Source organism: Nyctereutes procyonoides, unplaced genomic scaffold (assembly GCF_905146905.1).
Source record: "Nyctereutes procyonoides isolate TBG_1078 unplaced genomic scaffold, NYPRO_anot_genome, whole genome shotgun sequence".
In the NCBI taxonomy this organism is placed as follows: domain Eukaryota; kingdom Metazoa; phylum Chordata; class Mammalia; order Carnivora; family Canidae; genus Nyctereutes; species Nyctereutes procyonoides.
In genome coordinates, this window is record NW_026575125.1 from 29,838,156 (window position 1) to 29,865,301 (window position 27,146).

General features: G+C 40.3%; 1 protein-coding gene across 1 annotated transcript in view; it reads right to left on the minus strand.

Annotated features, from left to right (window-relative positions):
• Positions 1–22,758, minus strand: part of TMEM47 (transmembrane protein 47) — a 30,607-nt gene extending 7,849 nt beyond the window's left edge. Inside the window, exons 1-2 of the mRNA XM_055338763.1 lie at positions 22,315–22,758; positions 5,761–5,901 (exon numbers count right to left, since the gene is read on the minus strand). Coding sequence (XP_055194738.1) covers positions 5,761–5,901; positions 22,315–22,540 — 367 coding nt within the window. The 5' untranslated portion in view covers positions 22,541–22,758. The remainder of the gene's footprint in view (positions 1–5,760; positions 5,902–22,314) is intronic.
• Between the last annotated feature and the right edge of the window lie 4,388 nt (positions 22,759–27,146).

The following is a 27,146-nucleotide window of genomic DNA, read 5'->3' on the forward strand; positions in this document are numbered from 1 at the left end:
TTCCCTTCTCTCATTTTCTGTATCCCTTCTTTTGACTCCCAGATTAAGTACTTGTACTGATTTCCTTGTCTTAATCTGCCTCTGGGAAAACCAAAGGGATGAGTGGCAAGACCCAATGTGTATTTGAGAGCTAAACCTCATGTGTTTGTGCGCAAGACAGACTATAAACAGGAAGGAGATAAGAGAAGGGAGGCCCCTAGGACACCAGTCAATGCAATGGCTACCTGTGTGCAGTGAGGACTAAGGTGACACCAGCAGGAAAGACACTGCACAGAGGATGAAAAGAAAACCTCAGTAGCTGAATTCTAGGAAAGGGAAAGGAAGGAGTCATGTAGATATTTTAAGTCAGATATTACCATTGAAAGAAAGTAGGGGAAGTTCAAATCTGGGAACAGAGATGTTCCACTTACAGAAGAGTTATGCCCTTGACTAAGGCAGTAATGGGGGCTCGTGAAAAGCTACAGACTGAGAAGATAATTTAGAGATAGAATTGATAGGACTTGCCAGTCAAGTCTCTAAATATGGAATTTACAAAAAGAAAATGGTAATTTGGAGAAAAAAACATTTGCCCATGAAGGATTAAATGAAGCGATCTTTTTCTTTTTGAAGATTTTATTTATTTGAGAGAGAGCGAGCCCACGGGCAGGAGGAGGGGCAGAGGGAGAGGGAGAAGCAGACTCCCCACTGAATGCCAGAGCCCTGTGTGACGTGAGGCGCATGACCTGAACGGGAGGCAGATGCTTAACCGACTCAGGCACCCAGGTGCCTCCTTTTCCTTTTTAAATGCAATCCGTAACTACCAAGAGTTGTAGTACATATGAAATTATCAGTATTGATACCATAAATTGTTCTAGCCAAAGGGTAGTTCGATACTGATAAACATCTGTGAATAGAACTCCTTTTCAAGGGACACCTGAGCAGCTCAGTGGTTGAGTGTCTGCCTTCAGCTCAGGGCATGATCCCAGGGTCCTGGAATCAAGTCCCGCATTGGGTCCCAGAGGGGAGGCTGCTTCTCTCTCTGCCTAGGTCTCTGCCTCTCTGTGTCTCTCATGAATAAATAAAATCTTTATTTAAAACAACCCTCCTTTTCAGTATGAAATTTAAGTTGGACACTGGTTTTTCTGCAAAATCTAGACTCAAAATACTTCCAGCCACCTCACTGTACAACAGGATGGTGAGGAGGGCTGCAAAACACAAGCCTCTAATCAAAGATAGCTCAGAGGTGGAGTTGCAGGATCCTGGGGAGAAAAAAAAATCACCATTCTATGCAAACATTCATTTACAGAAAGATTTTTGCAGATAGAACACAAAGGAAATATCATTAATAAAATTAGGGGGATTCTGTTATTTAAAATCTGAATTGTAAGACTGAGAATCTTCTGCAATTTTTATTAAAGGCATTTAAAAAATGGAAACCATCATCCTAAGTCCCAGTGCGGCATAAAAAAGATCTGCAAAACCAGATGATAAAAGAGGACCCAGAGAGAGGCAGCCCTTTTAATTTCATCAAGTTTTTAGGGAGAACTAGATGCCAGTTATAATCCCATCATCTATTACCTAACATTGTCAGTTACACAATAAGAAATATGCTATAGTCATGTGTATTGGAAACATACACACTTTCACGATAGGCAATGATTCAGTCATGCTGCACTGATCAATGTGTGGTCTTCATGACATCTCAAATTGCTTACTACCTTCAAGTGTTGCCCTCAAGAGGTGGAATAACGAGCTACAGGATGGACTCCCAACTGCAGTACACAGTTGGCAGCTGAATTCAAAATTCAAGGCTGATTCTGGTCTTGTTTTTTCCTGTGTTATACACACCCAAGTAAAGAGGAGTTGAAACCCTGGCTCTGCAACTTATTAGTTGGATAACCCTAGAAAATCACTTAACCTTCCTGAACCTATTTCTTCATTGATAATATGGGGAAAATAAATACCCAATCTTAAAATTGCTATATTAGAGATAGTATATGTGAAGTGTCTAGCAGTGTTACACATGGTAGGTGCTCAACTGATTATTGTCCACATTATTACAGATAATATGTTATTCTGAAGTCCAAACTTCTATAATCAGTGACTGAGAGAGTTGTGAGACAGTGTTTTAGATGGGCTGCAGTGATGACTCGCTCTTAGCAACTAATCAAGCACGTGACAAGCACACACTAAATTAGGGACTTCAGAGAAAAAGGGAAGATGAAAAACCTTTAAGATACGTTTGGCTGTCTTTATGACAGCCGGTTAGTCATCAGCTTTTAGTAAATACCCTTGGAGTATATAATCTAACACCAAGGCAATATAGCTACATACTAGAGGTACCCTACATGTATTCATTAAATAAGTGAAGGAAAACATGAATAAATGAAAAAATCATTTTTGTAACTATTGCTTTTATGAGCTGTTTTGGTTTGAGCTTTGTGTTCACATAAAACTTGCTGTTTTGTAAACTGCAAAAAGATAAATGATTTAAGAAAAATTGAATTATAGTTATTTACATGCCTGCTTTTCCCTGTCAAATTATAAGCCATACACCTTAGTTATTTTTCCATCATTCATTCAACTATCTACTGAGCACCTCATTGTACCAGGCATAGCACATGGTACTGAATTAATTATGTAGTCCTGTGTATGATGTTTCCAAGTGGTAGTGCTGTGTTTGTTTTGATTTTATGTACTGTATGTTTCAGCAGAAGAAAATATTATTTGCTGAGATGGATAACATTCTCTGTGTGAGCACCAAGATAAGGCTTGGTATTATTTGAAAAAAACATTTTGAGAAAAGAGGACAAACACAGACCATTTTCAAGCAGACCGAGATGAGCAAGAAGGGGAAATGGCCCAAATACATATTTACAAAGAATCACTAAACTGAATTACAAGTGAGACAAGCCAACCAAGAGAATAAGTATGTTTACTATGAAGCAAAACAAAATAAACAGCCATGATTTTCACTAGCATTGTATCAAGTGGGCAGATTTTCCAAATTTGTTAATCTTACGTTCAAATCAATAATGGATTATTATGTGTAATGAGTATCTTTTCTAGAAATCAGCTTCAGGCAACTCTTTAATGGTTTTTCAGATGAGAGAGAGAAACCTTTTCATGACACATTTCAAATAACCAGTAAGTTTTACCTTGCTTATATGCAGTGTGAACACTAAACTAATGGTTATTTCAAAAAAAGCTTCCATAAGCACAGTGTCAAAGAGAATGAGTAAAATTAAATCACAGCACATGTACATTTTTAAAATTCAACAGTATAATGCTTGCCTTAGGTCTCAGTGGGTAAAATATGAATATATGAATATTGCTGTAGGGATTCTTTTCATTATTTTAGAATTTACTAATACTTGTAGTAGCTAGAGCTAAATCAAAATCTTTATTTTGACCAAATCCATTACCTTTAACTTATGTTCATCTACGATATGTTTTCTGTTACAACCAGTACTTATTTTCACATTTTCATAAATTTTGCTATACTTGGGAAAACATACAGAGCTTTTTAGGAAAGAACTAGAAACTCCTATCTTTCTAAGCATGTTTATAATAGCTGCAATAGAAAATGAATTTCTCTATAGATTCTGCATATGCTATTGTGTGTGGTAAGTTAAAGTCTAAATGAGATAGTAACTAGGTAGCACAATAATATTGGATATTTATAAGAGAATGTCTTAGAGTACCTCTAACTCTCCTAAAATCAGGAATATCTGAGTCTTCTAAAAATTTTTCAGAACATAATTCCAGTTTTAAAGAATGGTATGCCATTCCAAAATAATTTATCAAGAAATTCTACCACAATTAATTATCTAATCACTATGTTAATAAATCCTAGCTGCAAAGACAAATGTATATTAAAATTAAAATATCTAAGTTATTTCATCCTAAGGATAGAAAGATACATGATAAACCCATGAACCAAGATATAAACTAGAAAACTGTGATGGAATCTTTAGGAGAATCTTCATATTGTACTAAATGATTCACAATAGAGGTCTTTATTATACAGAAGATCAACAAAAAAATGATAGTGTGGCCACTGCTCAAGATTTCAAAATATTTTTTGCCATACAGTTCTCTACTCTATTAGAAAGTAACTGTGGTGCTATTTAGCTAGTCTTCTGGGTCTCTTAATGCAATGTTCTGTCTGTAAGAGGTACCTGATAAACAGCTGAATGAATGAATGAATGAGTCAGTAGTGAATGAGCCACTAATTCAAAAGTCAGTAGCCTCCTGGCCCCGGCTCTGCTGGTAACTACTATGCAATCTTGAGCAAGTCACTTAAGAGATCTGAATTAGATGTACTTCTAGATTCCTTCAGCCCTCTGGACCTTTGTTTTTATGACACCTACATTCTGATCAGTCTTTGTGGATATAAAAAATGAATACAAACAGCAGGGGGCAGCAGAACACTTCTGATCTTCTATTTTTAGATCAAACTATCCTTCAAATCCTGAGAAACTTCATCTGTTCCCATCTTTAAACAGCTTTAGAAAAAAATCCGTCTAACAGCCGAGATGGTTCTGTCAGTGTCTCCATTATTGACAGTCACAGGGGCTTATTTTGCAGTCTTCAAATCAGATGTAACTGACGGGAAATTGAAGGCACTACAAGAATATTTCAGTTTGAATAAAAAAGAACAATATATTCAAGGCTATTCTTATAAATGAAAATTAAAACACATAAAGTAATGTGCTGAGTTTTTAGTCTTGTAAACCCTCTTTCTAAATACTTCCCCGATTTTAGCAAAAGCTCCACCTTACCTTGCTTGATATTTTCATCCAGGCTGTGCCTTATAGAATAATGGTTGTTAAATTACTAACTATGCCGCTGACCACATGCAACTGAATTGTCTGATGGTTTGAGTTCTAGATGATCATTTTTTATTATAAGCATGTTTGTTTCCACACAGATTTACACCTTTAAGGCCGTGTATATTGGAATTTTTTCCAGTTTCAGGTCAGAAAAAAATAACATTGCCTTAAGAGCACCACAGGGGGGATCCCTGGGTGGCGCAGCGGTTTGGCGCCTGCCTTTGGCCCAGGGCGCGATCCTGGAGACCCGGGATCGAATCCCACGTCGGGCTCCCAGTGCATGGAGCCTGCTTCTCCCTCTGCCTGTGTCTCTGCCTCTCTCTCTCTCTCTGTGTGTGTGTGACTATCATAAATAAATAAAAATTAAAAAAAAAAGAGCACCACAGGGGCAGTAAAAGGGCTGGGGGGAAGCTAAATGTAAAGAAAGACTGTTGGTAAATATACCTGAAGCAATTTGTAAGGCAATAGCCCTGTCAAGAACTATTACTTATCCATGTTTTAGTTAGAAGTTTAAAAACTGCCACTGTGCAGGGCGCCTAGGTGTCTTAGTCAGCTTTGCATCTGCCTTCAGCTCGGGTCAGGGTCTCAGGTCCTGGTCTCCAGGTCCTGGAATCGAGTCCCGTATCAGGCTCCCTGCTCAGCAGGAGTGGGAGGGCTTGCTTCTCCCTCTCCCTCTGCCAGCAGCTCTGCCTACTTGTGCTCTGTCAAAAAAGTAAATAAAATCTTAAAAAAAAACAAAACTGCCACTGTGCTCCGTGAAATACTTAACACACTGAAAACTAGTAATATGACAAACCCTTAGTCAATTTACCTTAAGATATAACAAAAGCCACTCCATTTGTATATAATGCAGCAACCACGAGCTGCTTTTGCATGAGAACGGAGGGATGGTAGAAAGGTTCCTGAAACTTGAATACCAGTGTGAAAATAATAAGTATATATTTACCTGCTGCAAAAAGCATGACAGCAACAGGTCTGTAGAAGCGCCTTCGAGATCCCACGCAGATAGAAATCAAACCCACCAGGAATGCAATAAGAATGATGGCAGCACCGCCCAAGAGTAAAGCCAGAGTAGCAATCTGCCAATCTGGAAGGAAAAAAAAAAAAGAAAAGTATTGCTTTTAAGCAGGCAGTCCTCAAAGAATCAACAGAATGATGTTCAGCAGCCTGTGTCTAGCTGCAGCTAAATACATGTGATCTTACTGCATGCTAAGCACCGAAATTTTTTTGCAACAAAAATTTGTATAAATGTCCTTATTCAGGGAAGTCTCTTATGCTAAGCTCAGCAGCGTTTTTAGACCAGGGATTTGCCATGCTTTCCGAAGTCTCTTATTAAGCCCATATGGTAAATGTGGTGTCCTTTCCATAACCTATTTTCATTATTATTTATTGCTTTTTCTATTGAGCTATGAAGTTTACAAATCTTAAATATGAAAGTCAAAAACATGATGAAATGTTATATATATTCGTACCCCCATATAATAACCACCATCCAGATTAAGATCTAGAACATTCTCACATTCTCTCCACCAGAGTTCCCTCATGCCCCTCCCCAGCCAATAATCATCCTCCCACCCAGGCTAGTAATGGTCAGCTATCACCATGGATTCATTTTTGCATGTTCTTAAACTTTATGTAAACTGCATGAATTCTTTTGTGTCCAGCTTTTAAGTCTGTGATATTGATTCTGTGTCTGGCTTTTAGGTCTCTGATATCCACCCATGTTGTTGTGTGGCAGTAACACATTCTTTCATTCCCCCCGCCCGTCCTTTCTTGTAAAGCCTTCTTTCTCCATACCAAAACAAAAAGAAAAGAAAAACCAAGTTTTTATTTGCCTGTCTCTTCCTCTCTCTTCCTCCCCTTCTCTAGAAAAATTCCCCAGCAAAGTGGCATCAGGAGAATCTGCTGCTGTTTGTCTTTCCCTCCTTTCATTTCATTCTAATCTCGCTGTGGTATTTACCACAGAGATGGTTTGTGAAAGTAAGTATTCCCAGGGAGCCAGAATGTACTCTAAATAGCCACTGGGCCCCTTTCTTCATTCATACATGGAAACAGCAAGCATATACTGACCACATGCTATGTACAGGTCTCTGTATGTGGATATTTTGAGTCTCCCATGTACTTAAACATAAACCTCACTGAAGTGCATGTCATTTCTTATAAAAATGTAGAAATAGGGTGACAGAAACTTGGCCCATTTCCCATTCCATAAGAAGAGTAGAATATTCTCTAAGAAGCAGCAAAGTGAATTTATGAAAGCACTATCCAGGTTAGGAAGCATCACCAAAAAAAAAAAAATGATGCTGTGCAGAACACTCTCCTGTGGGGGTCCTTTGGAAGTCCCAGGCTGCCTCTTCTGGCCTTCACTTTAATGTACGAGTAGAAAATGAAAACAGACCTTAATCCATAGTTAAATTGTAATGTAGTCTATCCGAAGTCAAGAACTCATGGTATTTTGATGCTGCACTCTGAAATTATCCCTCCAGAAAGATTCCGTAGTGCATTCTTTACCACTGTAGGATAAGGGATGAATGGAAGAACCTACAAAACCCTAGGATTTTCTTCTTTTATTTATATTATGTCTCTGCCTCAAGTGTCCTCTTCCACATTCTTGCTTTCTAATAAATTCTGGATTCATAACTGGCACTGAACCAGAACTCACACTGCATTCAGGAAACAAACAAGGGGAAAACAGAAAAAATCCACACTTTTTAAAATATAAAGGTGAATTGCAAGGAAATGGAGAGTATTTTTTATGCCATCTACTTGTAACAAAGCCATATAACTTCAAACAAAAGTATATCTGGCTTTCAACTAGAGTTTAAAAGGATAGCCATAGTATGGATTTTTTTTTATTCCATAACAGCATGTAGCTTTGAATTAAAAAAAAAAAACGAAAAGAATAATCCTTACATTTGGAAGTCTCTAAATTTCTTTGAAAAAGTTTATACAAAGCACAATTATTTTTCACTTTAACATAACAGAAATCCTTCTGAAAACGTTTAAGTTTGAAATTTCTGAATAAGTAAAATTTTCATTGTATCAAAGCGCTTGAGGTACAAAAAAAATACCATCCATTCATCCGTCAAATTCTTTAAAGGAGCCTATGCTGAATACTTTTTAGTTGGACCATTATTTTTATAAAATGATTACTACTTTTAGCAACTCTCTCCAAATTATTTCAATAAGAATTTTTAAAGAATCAATTTTAAGTCTAGACACAAGTAAATATTGACTTATTTAAAAAAATAACTTAAAAGATAGCTTTATTTTCTAATAAGCTCTTTCACACAGCCCAATATAAATGCATAAAATGCCACACACTTTGACTATTTCCACTTTTAATCCAAAATAAAAAAAGGATTTTTGATTGCTTTTCTCTATTTAAATATCCTCAAAGAATAGCTAAAATACATGTGTTTGTTTGCATTTTGTAAAAACAAACTAAGGCAGACAAACTGGGCAAAATTTCCCTATAAAGGGCCAAAGGGTATTTTCAGTTTTATGGGTCATGGTCATGGGTGCTGCAACTACTCAACCTCTGCTGTGTGGTGTGAAAACAGCCATAGACAACATGTAAATGAATGAGCATGGCTATGTCCCAAACTTTATCTACAAAAACAGGTGGTGGACTGGTTTTAACCCTCCAGCTAAAATTTACTGACCCATGGTCTGTACTTTATGTACCACTTAGAAATGTTGAACTTTTTTTTCTAGGTAAAGGTGTCTCAGGAAATAATTATTTCATAATAAAGTCAAGTTGATAAATGAGTTATATAGGAGTACAAAGTGATGCTTATCCAATTTGGCAATCAAAAAGTACAAAAAAAAACGGGATGCCTGGGTGGTTCAGTGGTTGAGCGTCTGCCTTTGGCTCAGGGCATGATCCTGAGTCCAGGGAGCGAGGAACCTGCTTCTCCCTCTGTCTATGCCTCCGCCTCTCTCTGTCTCTCATGAATAAATAAAATCTTTTTTTTTAAAAAAAAAAAAGGACAAAAAAACCCAAATCTCACAAAATGTTGAACTTCCTTAAAATACTCTCTTTCATATGGAAGACCAATAAAGTGCAGTAAGAGCCACCAGAATAATACTTACTAAAAGGGACTAGAAGCTAATTAGGAAGGGAATGTCTTATGGCACAGTAAGTGGTTCTAAAAAGTAAGTGGATACAACTGATTCTGATCCCCACCCCCGCTTTTTTAAATATTTATTTGAGAGGAGGCAGGGCAGAGGAAGAGACACTCTCAAGTGGACTCCACGCTGGGCACAGAGCCCACCTTGGGGCTCCACCTCATGACCCTGAGATCACGACCTGAGCCAAAAGCAAGAGTCAGTCACTCAACCAACTGTGCCACCTGGGTGCCTCCTTATTTTCTTCTTAAGGTCCTGTATTTATTTTTAGTACTGAGGGTTGTGGCTAATGAGAAAGTCCTCCTAGACATAAAGTCAAAAAGGCATGTGACCAGTATCACACCATCCTATTGCTACCCTTCCCTTTGGTCCTGAACCATAGATAATGCCTGTTCATACACAGAAGCCATTTCATTTTACAGGAGCCTAGAACTGGGCCATGTCTGCCATTGTCCCGGCCAGAAGTTCAGGGCTTGGACTGAAGTTCGGAGCCCATATCTCCGATAGACAGTGCCAAGTTTTGAGATTGTTGTCATTACGTCTATTTGGAATGATTCACTCAGGCAGGTTGCCCAGGACCAAAGCTTTAACGTGCTGATCGGTTGATCATCAATCAGGAAGCGAGAAAAGTGGTTCGATAAGGCTACCATCGTCAGTGAGACGCAGGGCACTCTTCACGGTTCAGCACTAGGTACTCTGAAGCTGAGAACAGTCTTGTGGCATGGTGCCTCTTTCAGTTAACAAGCAGAATCCATTCCTGTCCGAATATTGGGGCCCCCCTGCCTTAGAGGTGAGCTAAAGTCAGTGACTATGTAGATTGGCCTGATACCATTTCCTCTTTCTTGCTGAACAAGACTAGAACAAGACTAGAATATGGAGAAATTTCAGAAAGTGAAAAATAGTTTTATAGATATGTAGTGATGGCCATTAAAATAATTTATGCTGGGCTTCAGGTATACACACATACTTACTTACCTACCAAATGTAGATTTAACAAAATATACATAGAAAATGTTTTGTTATATACTGTAGAACTTGAACAATTTTACAGTAATATTATAATAAATGACCAAACAACTTGTCTGGCTTTTCCATCAGAAGGTTCGCATATCACAAATACTCACTATCCCACATTCACTGTTTGCAAAACAAATTAAAATGTCATAAAATTCTCAATTTTCAGGCCCATTTCTTAAAAAAATCATCTATTTTAAGTTCCATAATTGGTTAATTTCTACATCAATCTTAGTCCCACAATTTTATAGCCCTCACAGTATTTAGTCAGATGAAGTGTTAAGAGCCCTTAGAGATTTATTACTCTGCATTAGTTTTACACATTTCTATAAATGATAAACTGACACCGTAGTGGAGCAGTGAACATAAACCAGCTCTGCAGAACATCAAGGGCCACAGTGCTATTTTACAAATTGCAGTGCTCTGCACAATTAAAACTGGTCATTGTTCAATGTCAGACCAGTTGATCTGAAATCTGAGTTTGGTTTCTAAGAGCTCAGAAAACAAGTGATAATCAGGTTTGATGAAAAAATGTTGGTCCATGAACCAGTAAGGGCTCAAATGGGCTGAGAAGAATGCTTCAAATCTGGAACTCAAACCTGAAATGAGGCTGCTATAGTATCTGTCAAGTTCTGCTGAGGAGTCTAGCAGTCCTCACCTCATCTGCAGTTTCCCTTTCCATGCTTTCGCTGACCCACGGCCCAACGCAGTTCAGTCTGGAAGTAGAGGATACTCCTCCTGATGGATCATCAGAAGGTCAATAGTAGTAGCCAAAGGCTACATCCCAATGCCTGTATCATTCACCTCACTTCATCTCATCATACAAGCCTTTTATCATCTCACATCATCCCAAGAAGGATGAGTACAGTACAATTTTCTGAGAGAGAGATCACATTTACCTAGCTTTTATTATAGTATATTGTTATAACTCTTCAATTTTATAATCTTAGTTATTGTTGTTGCTCTCTTTCTATGCCCAATTTAAAAATGAAACTTTATCACAGGTATGTGTGAATAAGAAAAAACAGTGTGTGTGTGTGTAGGGTTCAGTATTACCCACAGTTCCGGGGGTGTTGGAATGCATCCCTCACAGATAGTATGCGGGGGGGGGACAACTGTTTTGGGGCAAAACTGACACAATGACACACAGTTGGCACTGAACGTGCACCTGTGGAAGCCAAGGCTCAAGGTTTAAGTGTGTGCTTCTCTGCTAGTGCTTTCTCTAAAAGAAAAAAAAAAGGAAAAAAATAACAGGAATGAATATATATATATATATATATATATATATATATATATATATATATATAATGTTATACTTCCCCCTGCAGTTACAGAATCAAAATTGGGCAGTCCTTATGCCAGAACATCAAGTCCAGCATTAATATGCAACTCAGGAACTAAATTCAAGCCCTCTTTCAAGGTATCTTTATTAGCTGGCGCCAGAGTTTCCAATGTCTATAAATGCTTTAGTATTCTGCAGAATTGTGCTGACTTACTTTACAGTCTAATACATGAGACTGGTCTGAAATTGCCACTGCATTATGAAAATTCTATGAGCCACATTATAATTGCCAAATTGGAGAATTCACATTCCTTTAGGGAATTCGTGGTCAAAATTTCCTTCCAATTTCCAGGAAAGGCAAAAATCTTAATGACAATACACTTTCCACACTTTTGAAACAAGGTGAAATGCACCACACCAGTGCCCAAAGCTTTCCTCCACCCATCTTATTTCAAAATCTTTAACTTGTCAAACACTGGCTAATTTATTTACCCCAGTAGGTATTGTTTATACTCTGAAATTAGTTCTACTGTATATAAATCCCTGAGCACACAATTGCCACTTCTAAGAAATTAGATAAAATTAAAAAGCAACAAAGAAACAGATTTTTAACCTTATAAATTCAACTATCACAGTTTGGGTAGGTAGGATTTTCCTAAACGTATTTTAATATTTTAATACAGGAGTATCACTGTTCTAGAATTCTCATCACAAACTGAAATATTGATTTTTAAATAACTTTTATAATCACATTCAAATTTGCCACTTTTATTTCATCTTTGAGTTCCCTAAAATACAGTTATATTACAGATATACAGATATCTATAACTGTAATCAAAATCGTTTACTGTTCCACGTTGAAGAGATTTCCTATCATCTTGACATTACCTCACAGGTCATCCATAAATCCTCCCTAACTCACCCACATAAGCTGGATCTTTTCACTCATCCCCAGCAAACTTTCAGTTCTTCTAAATACATTTATTCACTTGTAGGGCATATGCATACCAAAACACTTAAATTTGTTTTAATTATATTGGTGAGAACTCAGAAAGTGAACTCACTATCGCCAATTTCCTTTTATTATCAGGAATGGGAAATACTGGGGTAATTTATATTTGTCGAGGGGAAAACGAGCTCCAGGTACAGAAAAACATTTCAAACCCAAATTCTCCAACACAGCCATCTCTTCACAAAAGACCATGTCTTTTTCCTATCTCATCTTATTAGAAATTATGACATTTAATTATTTTCATCAATTGTAATTTAGATATTTGAGATGGATGCTATATACTTCTGAGTTTGGACAGCAAGTCCGTATCCTCATGTATGAAGAATGAATCAAAATAGCGTTATTTTTTTTAAAAAAACTGCAAAAAAAATAGTGTTATTTTTTGTAAAGGGATGGTAACTATTTTAACAGCCAAAATATTCCCAGAGGTATCAAATGATTCACTTCACTTTTTTAGTCTGCATGTGTCAAACGAAGTTGAAAACCTAAACCATTACTGAGGGAGTTTAAACTTTGTTTTCTTGGCTAAGTTGCATTCCGACCTAAATCCGTCAGTGTTGCATTAATTTCCACTATTCCATGAGATACAGACACAAAGTCAGGCAAGAGAAGAATTCCGATTCTTATTTCAATAATTAAAAGGATCATGTCTTTTCAAGCAACTAATATCAAATCTAACACTCTTCATGGGCAAAGAGTTAAGGCAAAAAATCATGTCTTTTACAAAATGACAATATAGATAGACACTGTACACTGTGTTGCACAAAGTGAAATGGAATATTAGAGAAGCACTTACCTTAGATATCCATGTTAGTCAAGTTGCAATGATACAACTTAGAGTCCTACTCTTCAGGCCAATTTATGGATAAAAAAAAATGTGTTAGTGCCAATGTGATTTTAAGCAGATACATGACCCTAGGTAACCATGCAAATTAGATGTGACAACTCTAATGACCAAAGTGCAGGTCAATTTTGCCAAAATTCTGGTTGTCCAAAAGTACTGGCCAGGTTGCTGATTTTTCAATCCATGACAATTTCATTTAAGACTTTTGAGTTCTTTTGTGTTGGTGTTAGGATACACATCTCTTTAACAAATCAAGGGTCATTTTAGCTGCTTCATAGAATTCTATCTCAGAAAATTTGGTGAAAATGCAATTTATCATCTAATTACCATAGCATCTGGTATCTTTCCCGCCAAATCAGACCATTATATACAGTGCTTAGCAATGAGCCCTGCTATTAAAGCATGTTGCAGAACGTAGAGCACACACGCAAAAAAGATATACCATCACTGCTAATGACTGCCGTTTCTTACCCTGTACTATGTTAGCAAGATTTCATTAGCATTTGATGGTAACTAATATTATATAACGGGTACAGGCATATCTCAGTAAGAATTTCTAATCATAGTATTTCCATAAAGTTGTAATGAGTTTGTTACACTGAACATCATCTCTTCCCTACTCTTAAGAAAAAACCTAAGGTTACAATTTAGAAAACTTGATTATCTGGAAAAGCAGGAAGAAGAAAACCCACACCAGGACTAGGAGTGGGTGACCTTCCTCTAAGCAACTAAGAATCTTCTGTGACAGGTTTACAGTTGCTAATAATAATCAAAGAGTAGATGGAATCCAGCCAGCCAGTCACCCACGATTCGTATTAAGATACCCTCTTAGTAAATATGGGAGGGATAAAACCGGTAAGATAGCAGTCCCGTTAGCAAACTTCTTTAGATATCTTTCATCCCCTGCAGAATTTAACCTTCTATTTCCTCCTTTACATTACTTTGTATATTTATATTATTTCGTTGTTTAAAAGCAGGTGTTTCATTCATCACCTTGCTGTCACCACCTAGTACAGTGCTGGCACACAAACTAACTGTCCCAAGATAAGGCCTACTCCTTGCTATGAAGTTAATGAATACGTTTTTAATGAAGTTAACTCTTTGGGTACATGTAAGAAGACAGGAAAAGGGAAAGATAATTTCTCTAAGTCACCTAGTGGTGCTAGAAATAGACACCGGGTTGCATTCAGAAAGCACTAGGGCAATATTTTGATGAACTTTTGGTTGAGGGACCTTAAAACATGAGAGCAATAAAACCCCCTTTGATGGAAATTTGAGTTCTTTTGTGGGTATGTCCTTTTACACATTGAGGATATGGCACTCATGTGCCCCAAATTCTATGTTTTAACACCTTTTTGCTAATAAACATATATATTGAAAAGAGAATCAATAGGTACATTATGTGGAAACATGGCTCATTAAGCTATCATTTAAAATCTCCCAACAAGGTGCCTGGGTGGCTCAGTTGGTTAAGCATCTGCCTTCAGCTCAGGTCATGATCCCAGGGTCCTGGGATCCTGGGTCCCGAATTGGGCTCCCTGCTCAGCGGGGTGTCTGCTTATCCCTCTGCCCATCTCCCCCCTGCTCATGATCTCTCTCTCTCTCTCTCTCTCTTTCTCTCTCTCTCGCGCGCGCGTGCGCGCGCGCGCGCGCTCATAGATAAAATCTTAAAAAGATTTTTTAAAAAATCTCCCAACAGTTAATATAAGCTGATAGAGACAAAAATGATCTAGGTATTTTTGTCTTTTTTTTTTGTAGATGTAGATTGTTTTGTTTTGTTTTTTAATGGGAGTCTTTGGTGGCAAAGGCAAGAAGACTACAATAGAATAGAAAACTGATGGTCTACTAGTGTCTCAAAATCCCACATAAATACATAAATAAAAAAGGGCAAGGAAAGATGTTCTTGTCTAATTTTTAAGGGAGATGATCCAATACTTTGAAAAGACTGGTAAGATTTAACTGTCAGTGTTTTTGACATAAAAGTATGAAATTCTGTTTAGGGAAAAATCAGTCTCTTTTGATAAATAAATGTATCTTTTTAAAAATAAAGCCAGGATGCAGTAATTACTCGATCTAGTGAAATTTATATTCATTTAATCAATTTAAGAAACTCACATGGCTTCCTTCCACATACTTTTGCAATTATGATTCAACCTAAAATTAAACAGATGTTTTAAAGCATCCTTTCACGGCAAAACTTGAAGAAATTTTGTTGCTTTTTAAGGACTAGTCATGCCAACAATGTAAATTTGATGACAAGAAACATCTAAAATTTCACGGACTTACCGACAGAGGAGTCTATCTGAAGACCTTAAATTCTATGTGAAATCAAATTTTGGATGATTATAAAAACTAGACCTCTATTTCATGTGTGGCACTTTATCTCTGCATCCAAAGTTCCATACCTGAGAGTATTCAACAAACTTTCAAACGCCAAAAGATAGTTACCTGCAATATGACAGGAAAGTCTGAAAATGCACCCTGCAAAAATACTACAGTGAAGTTCAATCCCTACTGAGTCACTACCATTGCATCTTCCTCATTCTTTCCTATCCATGTAAGAAATTGGATGGGGCACGAATACTTTTAAAATCTTTTCTACTTCAAATGTGCTATTATTCTGCAATTCAACACACACGAGCAAATGTCAGGAAAAGAATTATGTTATTAGGGACCCCTGGGTGGCTCAGCGGTTGAGCGCCTGTCTTCGACTCAGGGCGTGATCCCGCAGTCCCGGGATCAAGTCCCACATCAGGCTCCCTGCATGGAGCCTGCTTCTCCCTCTGCCTGTGTCTCTGCCTCTCTCTGTATCTCTCACGAATAAATAAATAAAATCTTTAAAAAAGAATTATGTTATTAAAACAAGGGAAAAAAAGCAAACAAGAAACAATTCTGCAACTCCAACACCTTTCTGTGCTACAAAACTTGGCTCCTGTCTGAAATTTTTAACATTTTAGGGTTCATATACAAAGCATCTATTGCATCAGACTCCTACAAAACTTTCTTTAAAAAAAAAGACACTAAAATTTTATCAGCAACATGAAGTAGCAGATTATACTCCAGATTCTTAATCAGTTTGAGCCTTGGTCATTTGAGACTCTAAACCAAAATGGCTTAAGGTCACCTAGCTAAGAGAGAGGTAAAAGGTCTCTCTTTGTAGAGAGGTTAGTTTTTTGAGTTCATTTGATTCCAAATCCAAGGTAACCCCATACAAGTGACCAATCGTTAAAGCCATGTATTGAGGGCAGTTTTTGCCCTAGCCAAATTTTACTTTGATAATTGACTCAAAGTTTTTATTTTTTAAAAAGATTTTATGTATTTATTCATGAGACACACAGAGAAAGAAGCAGAGACACAGGCAGAGGAAGAAGCAGGCTCTTCACAGGGAGTCCTGACCGGGATTCACACCCTGAGCCAACCACTGAGCCACCCAGGCATCCCTCACCTTTTTTTTTTTTTTTTATTCAAAGTTCTTAAGAAAGAAGCTATGTCAGTTGTCTTTGTTCTTCAGAGGCAATAAAGTAAGAATGCAGATTGGCAGTTAGACTCCAGCATCAGACTATATGCCTCAAAAGTAGTCCAACAGCATCTCCCATCCTGCATGTTCTTTCCATAATGGGACCTTGCTGCTGTTCCATTAAGAGGTGGCTTCCAACTTTCCTCCCCTGGAATCTGGGCTGCCATATGGCTCCTCTGTGACTTTCCAGGCTAGTTAAGACAGAGCTTGATTCTCTAAGGACCCTAATTCTGGGGAAAACCACTTATCCTGTAGTAAGTGACTATCCTGGGGCCACCGTGCTAGTAAGGCCAGCGGAGTCTGGTCTCCCAGCCATTTCCACCAAGGTGCCAAACCCAGTGAAACTACTTGGAAGATCCTGCAGTTCCAGATGTTCCAGTCCTCAACCATTCCATTATGTCCCACCCTCAGCTGTGTCCCCAAACATCCTGGAGCATCAGATATACCATCCTCATTATGCCCTATCTGAATTCTTGACCCACAGAAGTCATGAGTATAATAACATGACTGTTGTTTTATAACAATAACTTTTGAGGTGGTCTGTTTCCCAGTATTAGTAATTGGTACTCTCTTGATTAAAATCTGTCTCTACCGCTGACTGAAAACTTGGTAAACTCACAAAAATGCCTGGTCTCTTCAATAACATATAGGGATAACGTTAGCTACCTTGCAAGTTTACTGTGACATTGGGAATAATTGAGATGTCTGCCCTGTAATAGTGCTGACAAAAAAGGTAGCTTTTGGTAATAGTTTTGTGATCATGATCTACCAAGGGCATTGTTAAATGCTTGGTGATGCATGGCAAAGTTTAAATTTGAAACCCAACAGCATATCTCATTACTCAATGCAAAGAGTTTACCTTTTAAGGAGGGTGGGGGGAGTCCTCAACTATCAAAAAAAAAAACCCACCTCACTTTGGGCTTGTTTTTCTGAATATATAATAAGGAAGGAGCACAACCCTAGGGAGCAGATACTTTTATATATTTAATCTTAATGCCAAACCATCTGAAGCCATTAAACTGTATGAGGTCACATGATTGGTAAGTGGCCAAGTTCAGGGCAGGTTGAATCTAAAGCCTCCTGTATTCTCCGCCACACTACTCTGCCCTCCTACAGGATTACATTACAATTTAGCATCGTCCATATAAAAAATTACTGTGGTATTTAGGTAATGTTTTCCAGGAACTTATTTTGAAGCATCTACAATCCTTTTCACTAAATATCTAATTTTACTAGATTTATCTTTGGTTTCACTAAATGGTCTTACCATTAACAGAAACTTGAAAGAAATTCCTACAATATATTCATGACAGCAGGCAAAATCTATTGCTTGAGATACACTTTTGTTTGTTTTGGTTTTATTGTGAAGTGTTTTATGAAAGGCCAGGCTTCTCACACACCCATCAAATCCCTTTGCTGACAAAGACTGATCTAAATGGTTCCCTGGAGATTACAATCATTCTATAAATGTGAGCAAAAGAGGAATTATATCTGCCCACAAATGAAAACGTCCTTTGTAAAAGTCAATCTTGGGAGCTTGGAAATCTTAGGAGATGCTAAAAGAAAATGATCGTGAAGATTGTGAAATAAGTTATACTTGGCTTTCTCTGGTTTATTGAGAAAGTTTTGGTGCCGAGTGCTACGCTTTGTGTACTTTTTCCACCCACCTATGCTGTGTAGGTTAAATAAAACTGCATTTGTTCTACTTCTGTTCTTTTTCAGGAAGCCAAAAGAGGGTCTGTCATGACCTCCAGGCTTGCAGAGCTATTTGTAAACACACATCAATACCAACTCATCTCAAGCAACAAGCTGAACCTTCCCGGTGTAAATCACATTGTGAGGTTTCCCAGAGAAATTCTGTTTCTCAATGAAGGTATGGATTCAAAATATGCACAGAGGATATACATCTGAATTCAGAAGCACTAAACCTCAGATTTTCTAAGATTTGCAGTTGTCTAGGTAGTTTGGTTTATCCTAAACTAAGACCTAATGTGGGTTTTCTTATAATGCCTTTTAAAGTGGAATTTTTGGCTAGTTCTAGGAAAATAAGCTACATATAAAGCACTCTTAAGAGAACGTCTTGTCGACTGAAAATAATAATATTCACCTGTTATTAGCATACGGTGCGCACTGCCATTTCAAAACTGCCAGTGACTCATGTTACAAATGAAGCTATTTTTAGGACAGTGCACGAATGATGTTAACAAAATTCCTTGAAAAAGCCATTATTTGATCAAGTATTTCATGGATGGAAAAGATGGATAGATTTTGTGGATGGCAAGATGGATAAATGCACTTTTTATATCCTAAAATGACTCTTAGTTAAACGTGTTCATTTGGCCATCTGCATGTCCTTGCTCTTCGCTTAGTCAATAAATCACATAGACATCAAAAAAAGGAATCTGCCTTACATGAAATAGCTACATATTGATAAACTGTAAAGAAGAAACATCAAACCACCCTAGACGTTACACAGCGTATTTGATGTCAAGTTTAGGGCATCAGCATTCTGTATCTGCTTGAGCAATCCTATTTGCACTAAGAATTCTTTTGTAATGGCTATGAAATCCTAACAACTATATTCTAAACAAAAGTTATGAAAAGTAAGTGTGAGTCAGCAAAAGCCAAAAACATTACTACCATTAAAAAATATGATTAGAGATTTATTAAAAGGCTGCCAAAATCAGTAGTGGGGAAAACTATCCTTAGAAATTCTGTGGCCGGCAGCCATGAGTACTACCTATTCAAAACTTCCTAAGAAGCACACCTTATTATTAATTTTTGTTTCCACCGTGAATGGCAGTCTATTAGCTGTTTTGCCCATTTGTCCTTTTGGAAAACTTAGAGCTTTAGATGAATGCCTGGACTGTCCCCCTACACTGAATTGGGACACCAGAGAAAAGCATTACAGTTGACTGACACCCGGATTACTGGTTCGTACTAGAAGTGCTGACGCAACCTTCAATACACCAGGACACAAAAGGCATGGTTCTGCTTTTGCTTAAAACCACGGAACGGGCTATATGCCGCAAACGACGCGTATTTGATACCAAAATTAAAATGCAGCTTTAAAAATAATGGCTATGGGGAAAGTTTCCGTAGGAACTGGGCCTAAGTAGGGCATATTGCCGTCAGTAGAAACATTCCTGAATTTCCCTTCTGTAAATACAAGCTTGCCTCTTCATAGCAGTTTTAATTCTAATTAAGACAAAGGTTTTTAATTAAGCCCCGAAGATCCTGGTGCAGGGCCTTCAGTAAAACTGTCCTTGGTGGTTCCTCCCAAGGTAATTCATTTCAAGAGACAAGCAAGTGGATCTCTTAAAATCTTCAGAGAAGACATTTCCCTCCCTGCTTTCTGCTCCTCCACACAGCAAACAGACTGAGAAAAGCTGCCTGCCCTCTGGAACAGGCAAGAAAAGCATTGCTCGTTTCAGTTTAAGCTTCCCTCTTCGTTTCAAAACATTTGTGGATAGAAGCTTCAAGTTCACAGAACATTTTAAGAAAGCACATTTTGTGGAGTGGGGGAGATAGAGCAATTTTCCATATTTTGTTTCCTTTCCTCCTGCACCCCCCCCCACACCCACTGCCTTGGAGAGGAAAAATGAACCACTACTACATAAAGAAAGTCAAGAACTTGTTCCAGTTAGCCTCAAACAAAACCATCTCTATGCCTCCCACATCATTTGCTCACCAACTACACTTTTTTTTTTTCCTGGGATGAAAACTATTTTAAGCAAAAGAAAACTGAAGCTGATTTTCAGGAACCCAAATAGAAATAAATGCTGTGGTATGAGTTCCAGCAGAAGGGTAAAACAACGGGCTGTGGGGGGGGGGGGAGACAATCAGAAACCCGTACCTGCCTCCAATTTCTACCTCATAGAGACCTCTTATCACTACATTTGCATTAAGCTTGAGTCTCTATTTCCTTGCCTGGAGAGGTGGGGGGACTGAGATAAATGGGTATGCAGGCAATTAATGAAAGATTAGCAAACACTGCATACTGCTCAACAAACTGGGGCTGGCTTCTCCCCATTCTCCACATTCCTGGCCAAGAGAAAAGGATACCGTCTGAAAAGAAAAGAGGGGTAGAGGCTGGTTTCTCTAACCAATCTGAAGTCTTTATGCAATCAGGGGGCTATTATTTCAGGAGACAGGAGAAAGGGGCAAAAGATTCCCGTTGCTAAGGAGACATGCTGAAGCTGGCATTCCTACATAAATTTCCATTTCTATTGGAGAGGGGAAAGAAAAGATATTTTCTCCAAAGTTTATTTGGATCCCCTGGTTACTGAAGAAAGGCATTTTACCAATTTATTTTATCTTTAGTTGTAAACAACCAACCCTGAAAGAATTGAAAGACCTAAATGTTGACCTCCTGCTGCCAACCAGTCCTCTCCACAGTGAATTAAGCAACAAAGGCAAAGCCCCCGTCAATGGGAATTTTGAAGTAAAATCAAAGAAAAAGCCTTTTGTAAACAGAAAATCAAATTTATGGAAGAAACTTAACCAAGTGAACTAATCTTTCTTGAAACAAGAAACCAAACACAAAAGTAAATCAGATTTGTGTGGCATTTGTGCTATTTCAACTTTCTTGGAACTTGAAACGTCTCCAGTAAAGCTTCATAAATAGTCCCAGAGAAGACAAACTGTCACGAAGGAATTTAATCAGTTTCTTAGGGGGTAACGCGTGGGTAAGTAAAATCACGGGCAGGTCGTCTTCCTTTATTCCCCTTTCTCTGCACTGACACCAGCAGCTAAAGAATCAAGATTAGCAAGGAAAGGGGTTTTTACCGCAAAAAATCGGAAGTTGGCCGATTTCTGCTAACGGCGTTAAGTGGGGCTGGGGCGCAGGGCAAGGCAACTGGGGGTCAAGGAGAGAGTAAGCCCCCAGCCGGGGCTCGGCAGCCCCAGTGACTACCTTCTTCTCCACCCTCCACCCCGTCCATCTGCGGCTTCCAGTGCGAGCTGAATAAGCCACAACTTTCCCGGCGTCTGCGAGTAAGTAGCTGACGGAGGAGAGAGGAGATCTCGGGAGAGGGAGAAAAAGGGCAACTCACAACCAACGACGTGTCACCAAAAAAGGAAAGGAAATTACTCCTGTCTCTCTTCCAATTCTCCATACCCCTCAAAAATTTAAGGAAATAAAAGCCAAACCGAAACTCCCCAGGGAAAACCGAGACAAAGTGGAGTAGAGCTGCCAGAAACGTGGGCACTAAGAGGTAAAGTCAGGCAAACTGCTCCTTGAGAGAGGAGGGAGAAGAGAGCGGGGAAGACCGAGCAGAGAACGCGCGGCGTCCCGGTGCAGTCGGGGCGGTCTTGCTTGTCCTTTTTAACGAGAGCGTGGAAGGCGTTGCATTTCTAACACAACCACACGGTTCTCGCCTTAAATGAGATCAATTACCCCAAACAGCATACGCGTTACTCCGGGGCCCACGGAACGGCCACGGGAGGACGGAGAGGGCGTGGGGCGCCCGTGGCATTGGCTTTGGCGGCCAGGAGCGGGGGGGGGGGGGCGCCGGGCGAGGGGTGCGGATCAGGGAGGCGGCCCTACGTAGCCCAGGGGCCCCCGAAGGGCCAGGACCGAGCGGGGCGGCCCCGGGCGGGTCGGGGACGCGGCAGGGGTGGGGGCGAGAGGCGGTGGCCGTCCGGGCCGCGGGGCGGTCCCGGGCGGGAGGCAGGGGTCGCGGCGCGCCGGGCCCTCACCGCTGCTGAGCGTGGACTCGCAGTGCCAGATGTCCAAGCTGGCGGGTTTCCGGCAGGACTCCCACAGGGACAGGTAGTACTGGTGGTCGGCCGTGACCCAGGCCGGGCTCAGCACGGCCCCCAGGTCCAGGCACAGCGCCAGGAAGATGCACACCAGCCCCACCAGCTTCAGCGGCGTCAGCACCGACACGCGCACCTCCTCCATGCCGCTGCCCGCCGAAGCCATGCCCCGGGCGCCGCAGCCGCGCGCCCCGCCGCCGGAGGCGAGGTCGCCAGGCGGGTCCGCAGAGCCCGGAGCCCGACCTCCTCTGGAGGGAAGCGCCGCGAAGGTGGGTCTGCGGGAGCTCCCGGCCGGCCTGGGGGGTCTTGGGCGGCCGCAGCGACGCCGAGCCCGCCGCGGACCTTCGCCGCCAGCCCCGCGCCGCGCTCTGCCGGCGCCCGCTCCGCCCCGGCGCGGCTCAGCTAGCTCCGCCCCGGCCCCGCCCCGGGCTGCGGGAGGCGGTGCCGAGCGGGGAGGGGCGGTGGGTCCGCACCCGGGCGGCGTCAAGCTCCAGTCCCGGCTCCCGGCGCGAGAGGCTAGCGCGCGTCCCGCCCCGTGCCAGTGCGCGAAACGGGTCCCTTTTTTCGGATCGCAGTGCGCGGGGCGCTCCGACGACTTGTCTCCTCCACAGCGTGCGACGAGCGCCTAGCCCAGAGCGAGCCCTTCGCCCCGGATCGTCTGCGCGGGGCGGTTCCTTGTACTGCTTGGTCTCCGGCCCCGCCCCTGGCCTCTCGCGCTCCGGGGTCGCCTCACTTCCCACCCCCTCCCTCCGCGGTCACGTGGGCTTCCTTTTCTTAGCGAGCCTGGGTGGGTCCTTTTCTGGAAGGCGTCAGCTGTGGATTCCTAGGTTTCTTGGGCTGTGGCCGTTAAAGCAAAGAGCGGTACTCTTGCTGTGTCTCTCTGATGTAAACCCCGCCCCCCGCCCCCCCAGCCAGTTTCTCCTCCCGGGGGATTTGGAGGAAGAAGAGGGACAAAAGGCATAGTCCTCTTTTCAAACCCAGCACACACTTCAGTCTTGGACCTTGGAACCCCGCGGTTTTTCCTATTTCCTAACTTTCCCCCAATCCTGCTATCGCTTCTGTTCTCTGGACTCGCCTCCTTTTGCGCCCCCTATAAAGGGCAATTGCTCAGGGAACGCAAGCGCTAAAATGGGTATGAGAGCTCCTGCAAAATGTGGAGTAATCCTTCCTTGGCTTCTCTGGGGCTCCGTTCTTGGATGCGGGTTGACTAAAACCTTTATTCATTCCGTTTTACGCTGTGCCAAGTGAGATCCGAATTCCTCCCAGGGCATTAACTTATTCTTGCGCCCCACAAGACCTAGCCCAAAGCCTGACGTAGGAAAAGTGGCATATTTTTAAGTAATTAATCTACACACATTTATGGAGCACCTACTGTGCGCTCCAAGCTGAGGATTCAGCCCAATACAACCTCGCCTCTGTTCTTAAGGAGACTCGCTCTTTTGTTTGTTTGTTTATCTGTGAGGAATAAACGCCCCTCGAAATTGACTTTGTGGTTCTGTAATTGACTAGTGCAGCTTGGGCTTGGCGGGTTCTCTATTGTATCTCTTTGACTACTTTCCACTTTTCCTATAAAAGAAGCAATTTATTGAATAGATCATTGGGGATGGGGATGTTCCCAGATCTTTCACCATCTGGAAAATTTGGTAGAAACCCAAAATAGTGGTTCAGATCGGAAGAATGAAAGAAATGCTTTCGCTCTTCTATTGAAACATTGTCCTCGGCACTCTGGGGTTTCATACTTTTTGTTGATAACAATTTTTTTTTTCCTGTAAGCGCATCTTTCCATAGAGCGGACGGCATTTTGACCGAAGCAATATTTTGAATGGAAGAAACCATCGAGTTAGCGTCAAAATGACTTGAGAATAAGAGTCAATCCAATGTGAAATAAAAACCCGTGGTTTTCTTACACTTGGAAATTAGGAAATTGGCAACTTCCCCTTACCTCTCAATTGTGATATGTACCGTCCTTACAAAGGAATGCTAGACCAGGCTGAGCTCCTTAACCTCTAACTTCCAGTAAGTTTCTTGGTCTTCGACCTTTCAAGCAGAAAGAAGCCTCAAGCTTCTCTATGAAAACAAATGAAACACTGAAAAATTAAAAACCAGGATGATTAACAGGGATGTGATATTTTTCTTTTACCTGGACTTTTTTTTAGAAAAGATTTTATTTATTTATTTGAGAGAGAGAAAGGAGCAGGGAGGAGGGAGAAGCAGGCTCCTCGCTGAGCAGAGAGCTCTGGCTGGGACTTGGTCCCAGAATCCCGGATTCTGACCTAAGTTGAAGGCAGATGCTTAACTGACTGAGCCACCCAGGTGCCCTCTTTTACCTGGATTTATGCTCATGGGTTTATAATGTACATTTGAAAATAATATCTAAGAAAATTTCCTGACTTTGCCTCACAGTTATAAAGACATCTTTTTTCTCCAAATTCTATAACCTGCCCTTTAATAAGTTTTATTTCCAGTCAGCGAATTAGTTTTCCTTATCTTTGTTTCCTGTGATTTGAGGTTCCTTCCTTCTCTCCCTCTACCCTAGCTGCTCCGCTCAGCCCCTCCAACACACACTCATTTTGCTTCGTTTTTCTGGCTTGTTTTCAACTGCTTACTCGAATGAACACATCTTAATTTGTCCTACCTACAAAATTGTCTCTGTACTGTCTCCAAAATTAGAAAAATAAGCCATTTTAACCACAAACACCCGAATTCTCTGGAAATATTCCATTCCTTTGTTAATCATTTTTAGAATTTGTACAACATAATACAGATCTACCATCCTTAGTCCTCACTTTTAAAATATGAAAAGCTCTCAAGATAGAGTATTTTGTTGTTGTTTTCATAAGTTTGTAGCAAACTCATTTGGTGGAAAAAACAATTCCAGACTGATGTGAGGCTATTTATGGTTTTGGTTTATTCCCACTTAGCATAAATAAATATGCAGCCACAGAACCTATTGGGTATTGTCTAAATTTACAGCATGTGCACCAGAGTATCCTTAAAAAAATCTGAAGAAGTCTGAATTCCTCAACATTGATTATAATGTAATATATCAATAATCTGGTTAAAATCTTACCCTAATGGAAAAGAAAAATTCATAAGAACACTCCATTTAATGAATTTTTTTTAATTTTTTTAGATTTTTTTTTATTTATTTATGATAGTCACAGAGAGAGAGAGAGAGGCAGAGACACAGGCAGAGGGAGAAGCAGGCTCCATGCACCAGGAGCCTGATGTGGGATTCGATCCCGGGTCTCCAGGACCGGGCCCTGGGCCAAAGGCAGGCGCCAAACCGCTGCGCCACCCAGGGATCCCCTCCATTTAATGAATTATCTCCAGATATGACTTCTTTCAAAATTTTATTTAGGGGATGGTGAACTTACATTTACCCTAAAGATGGAAAAAGTTTCATGGAGGATTCCAACAATCAGTAAACACTAAATGAAAACTACAAAAAAAAAAAAAAATAAGTCAACTGACTGGAAGTAGGATAGGAGGTGACAACTAAGGAGTGTGTGTGTGTGTGTGTGTGTGTGTGTGTGTGTGTGTGTAGGAGATAGGTAGAAATGAAGATTGAAATGAACTTATATCTGAGAAATGATATGGACCAACACTGAACAGTGAAGAAAGAGTTCCTAGCTCAAAAGAATTTATTTGAAATCTTTTAGAAGAATGACTTTGTTGGCCCTGTATTATAATGTGTTACTCCAAGGCCGGAGGCCTGCTCTTTCACCTGAGCCTAGCCTGGAACACCATGGCACTGTAGTCACCCCTCGCCCTCAGCCTCAGGGGGGCCAAGGCTGGAGGCCCTAACTCTATCCCACGGTAGAAGAACTCCATGAAAATTGGAGTCACAGAACTGCAATGTGTGACTTTGTGTGAGATGTATAGCCAGGGAAAGGCAGGGAGGAGTCGTTCCCTAGACCCTGAAGAAAAAGAAAAGATGAACCCCTTGTTTGAATCAGGCCAGAAAAATGGGGCAGTGATGTGAGAGATGAGGTCAGATGGAAGAGATTGGGAAGTTCATCAGAAAAATAGAAAAGTGTTGTGGTGGGAGGTAGAGGGTATGGAAGAGATGGGGAGGAGGAGCACATTCCAGACTTTGAATGTGTCTTAAGAGAATAAAGAGGAGTAAATGTCACGTCATCTGCTCACAGTCTATCCGCAAAGGCACATCTCTGCATTTGCTTGGCATTTGAAATGTACAACTACTAAAGTGCAGCTACCAAGGCTCTTTCAGCACTGGGATCACATCCAGATGCCTACTGGTTAGACCTGTTTGCTCCTAGAGAAGAAGAAATAGAAAGGAGGGGGAAAGTGATGAAGCAATCATTACAAGATTAAAAATACACACCAACTGGTTTTCCAGTGTCACGGATGATAATGTTGGCAAAATATTTTAAAAATCAGAAACAAAGGGTGTGTCTGTGGTTTATTCATTTTACTCTAAATCCATTCTTGACTTCCATGCCAGAAGGATTCTGTTGGGAGTGAAACTATGATATAATGAGGCCCGCCTGCTCTTTATGATAATTAATAAGGTCCAAGAGAGTTCCAGGTTATATGGTGTATTCTGTATTGCATGACTGAGATTTCTTCTTGCGTTGCGACGAAGTTCTTGGCTTAGCGTTATCAGAAAAGATTGTTACTAATAATTGCTTATTTCTGCTTTCATAAAAAAGAACATTGATGAAGATAAGGAATTGCACATCCCAAAAACCTAAATACCATCATTTGCTAAGGTCTTTAACAATTTAAAAATGTGTGATATTGTTGAA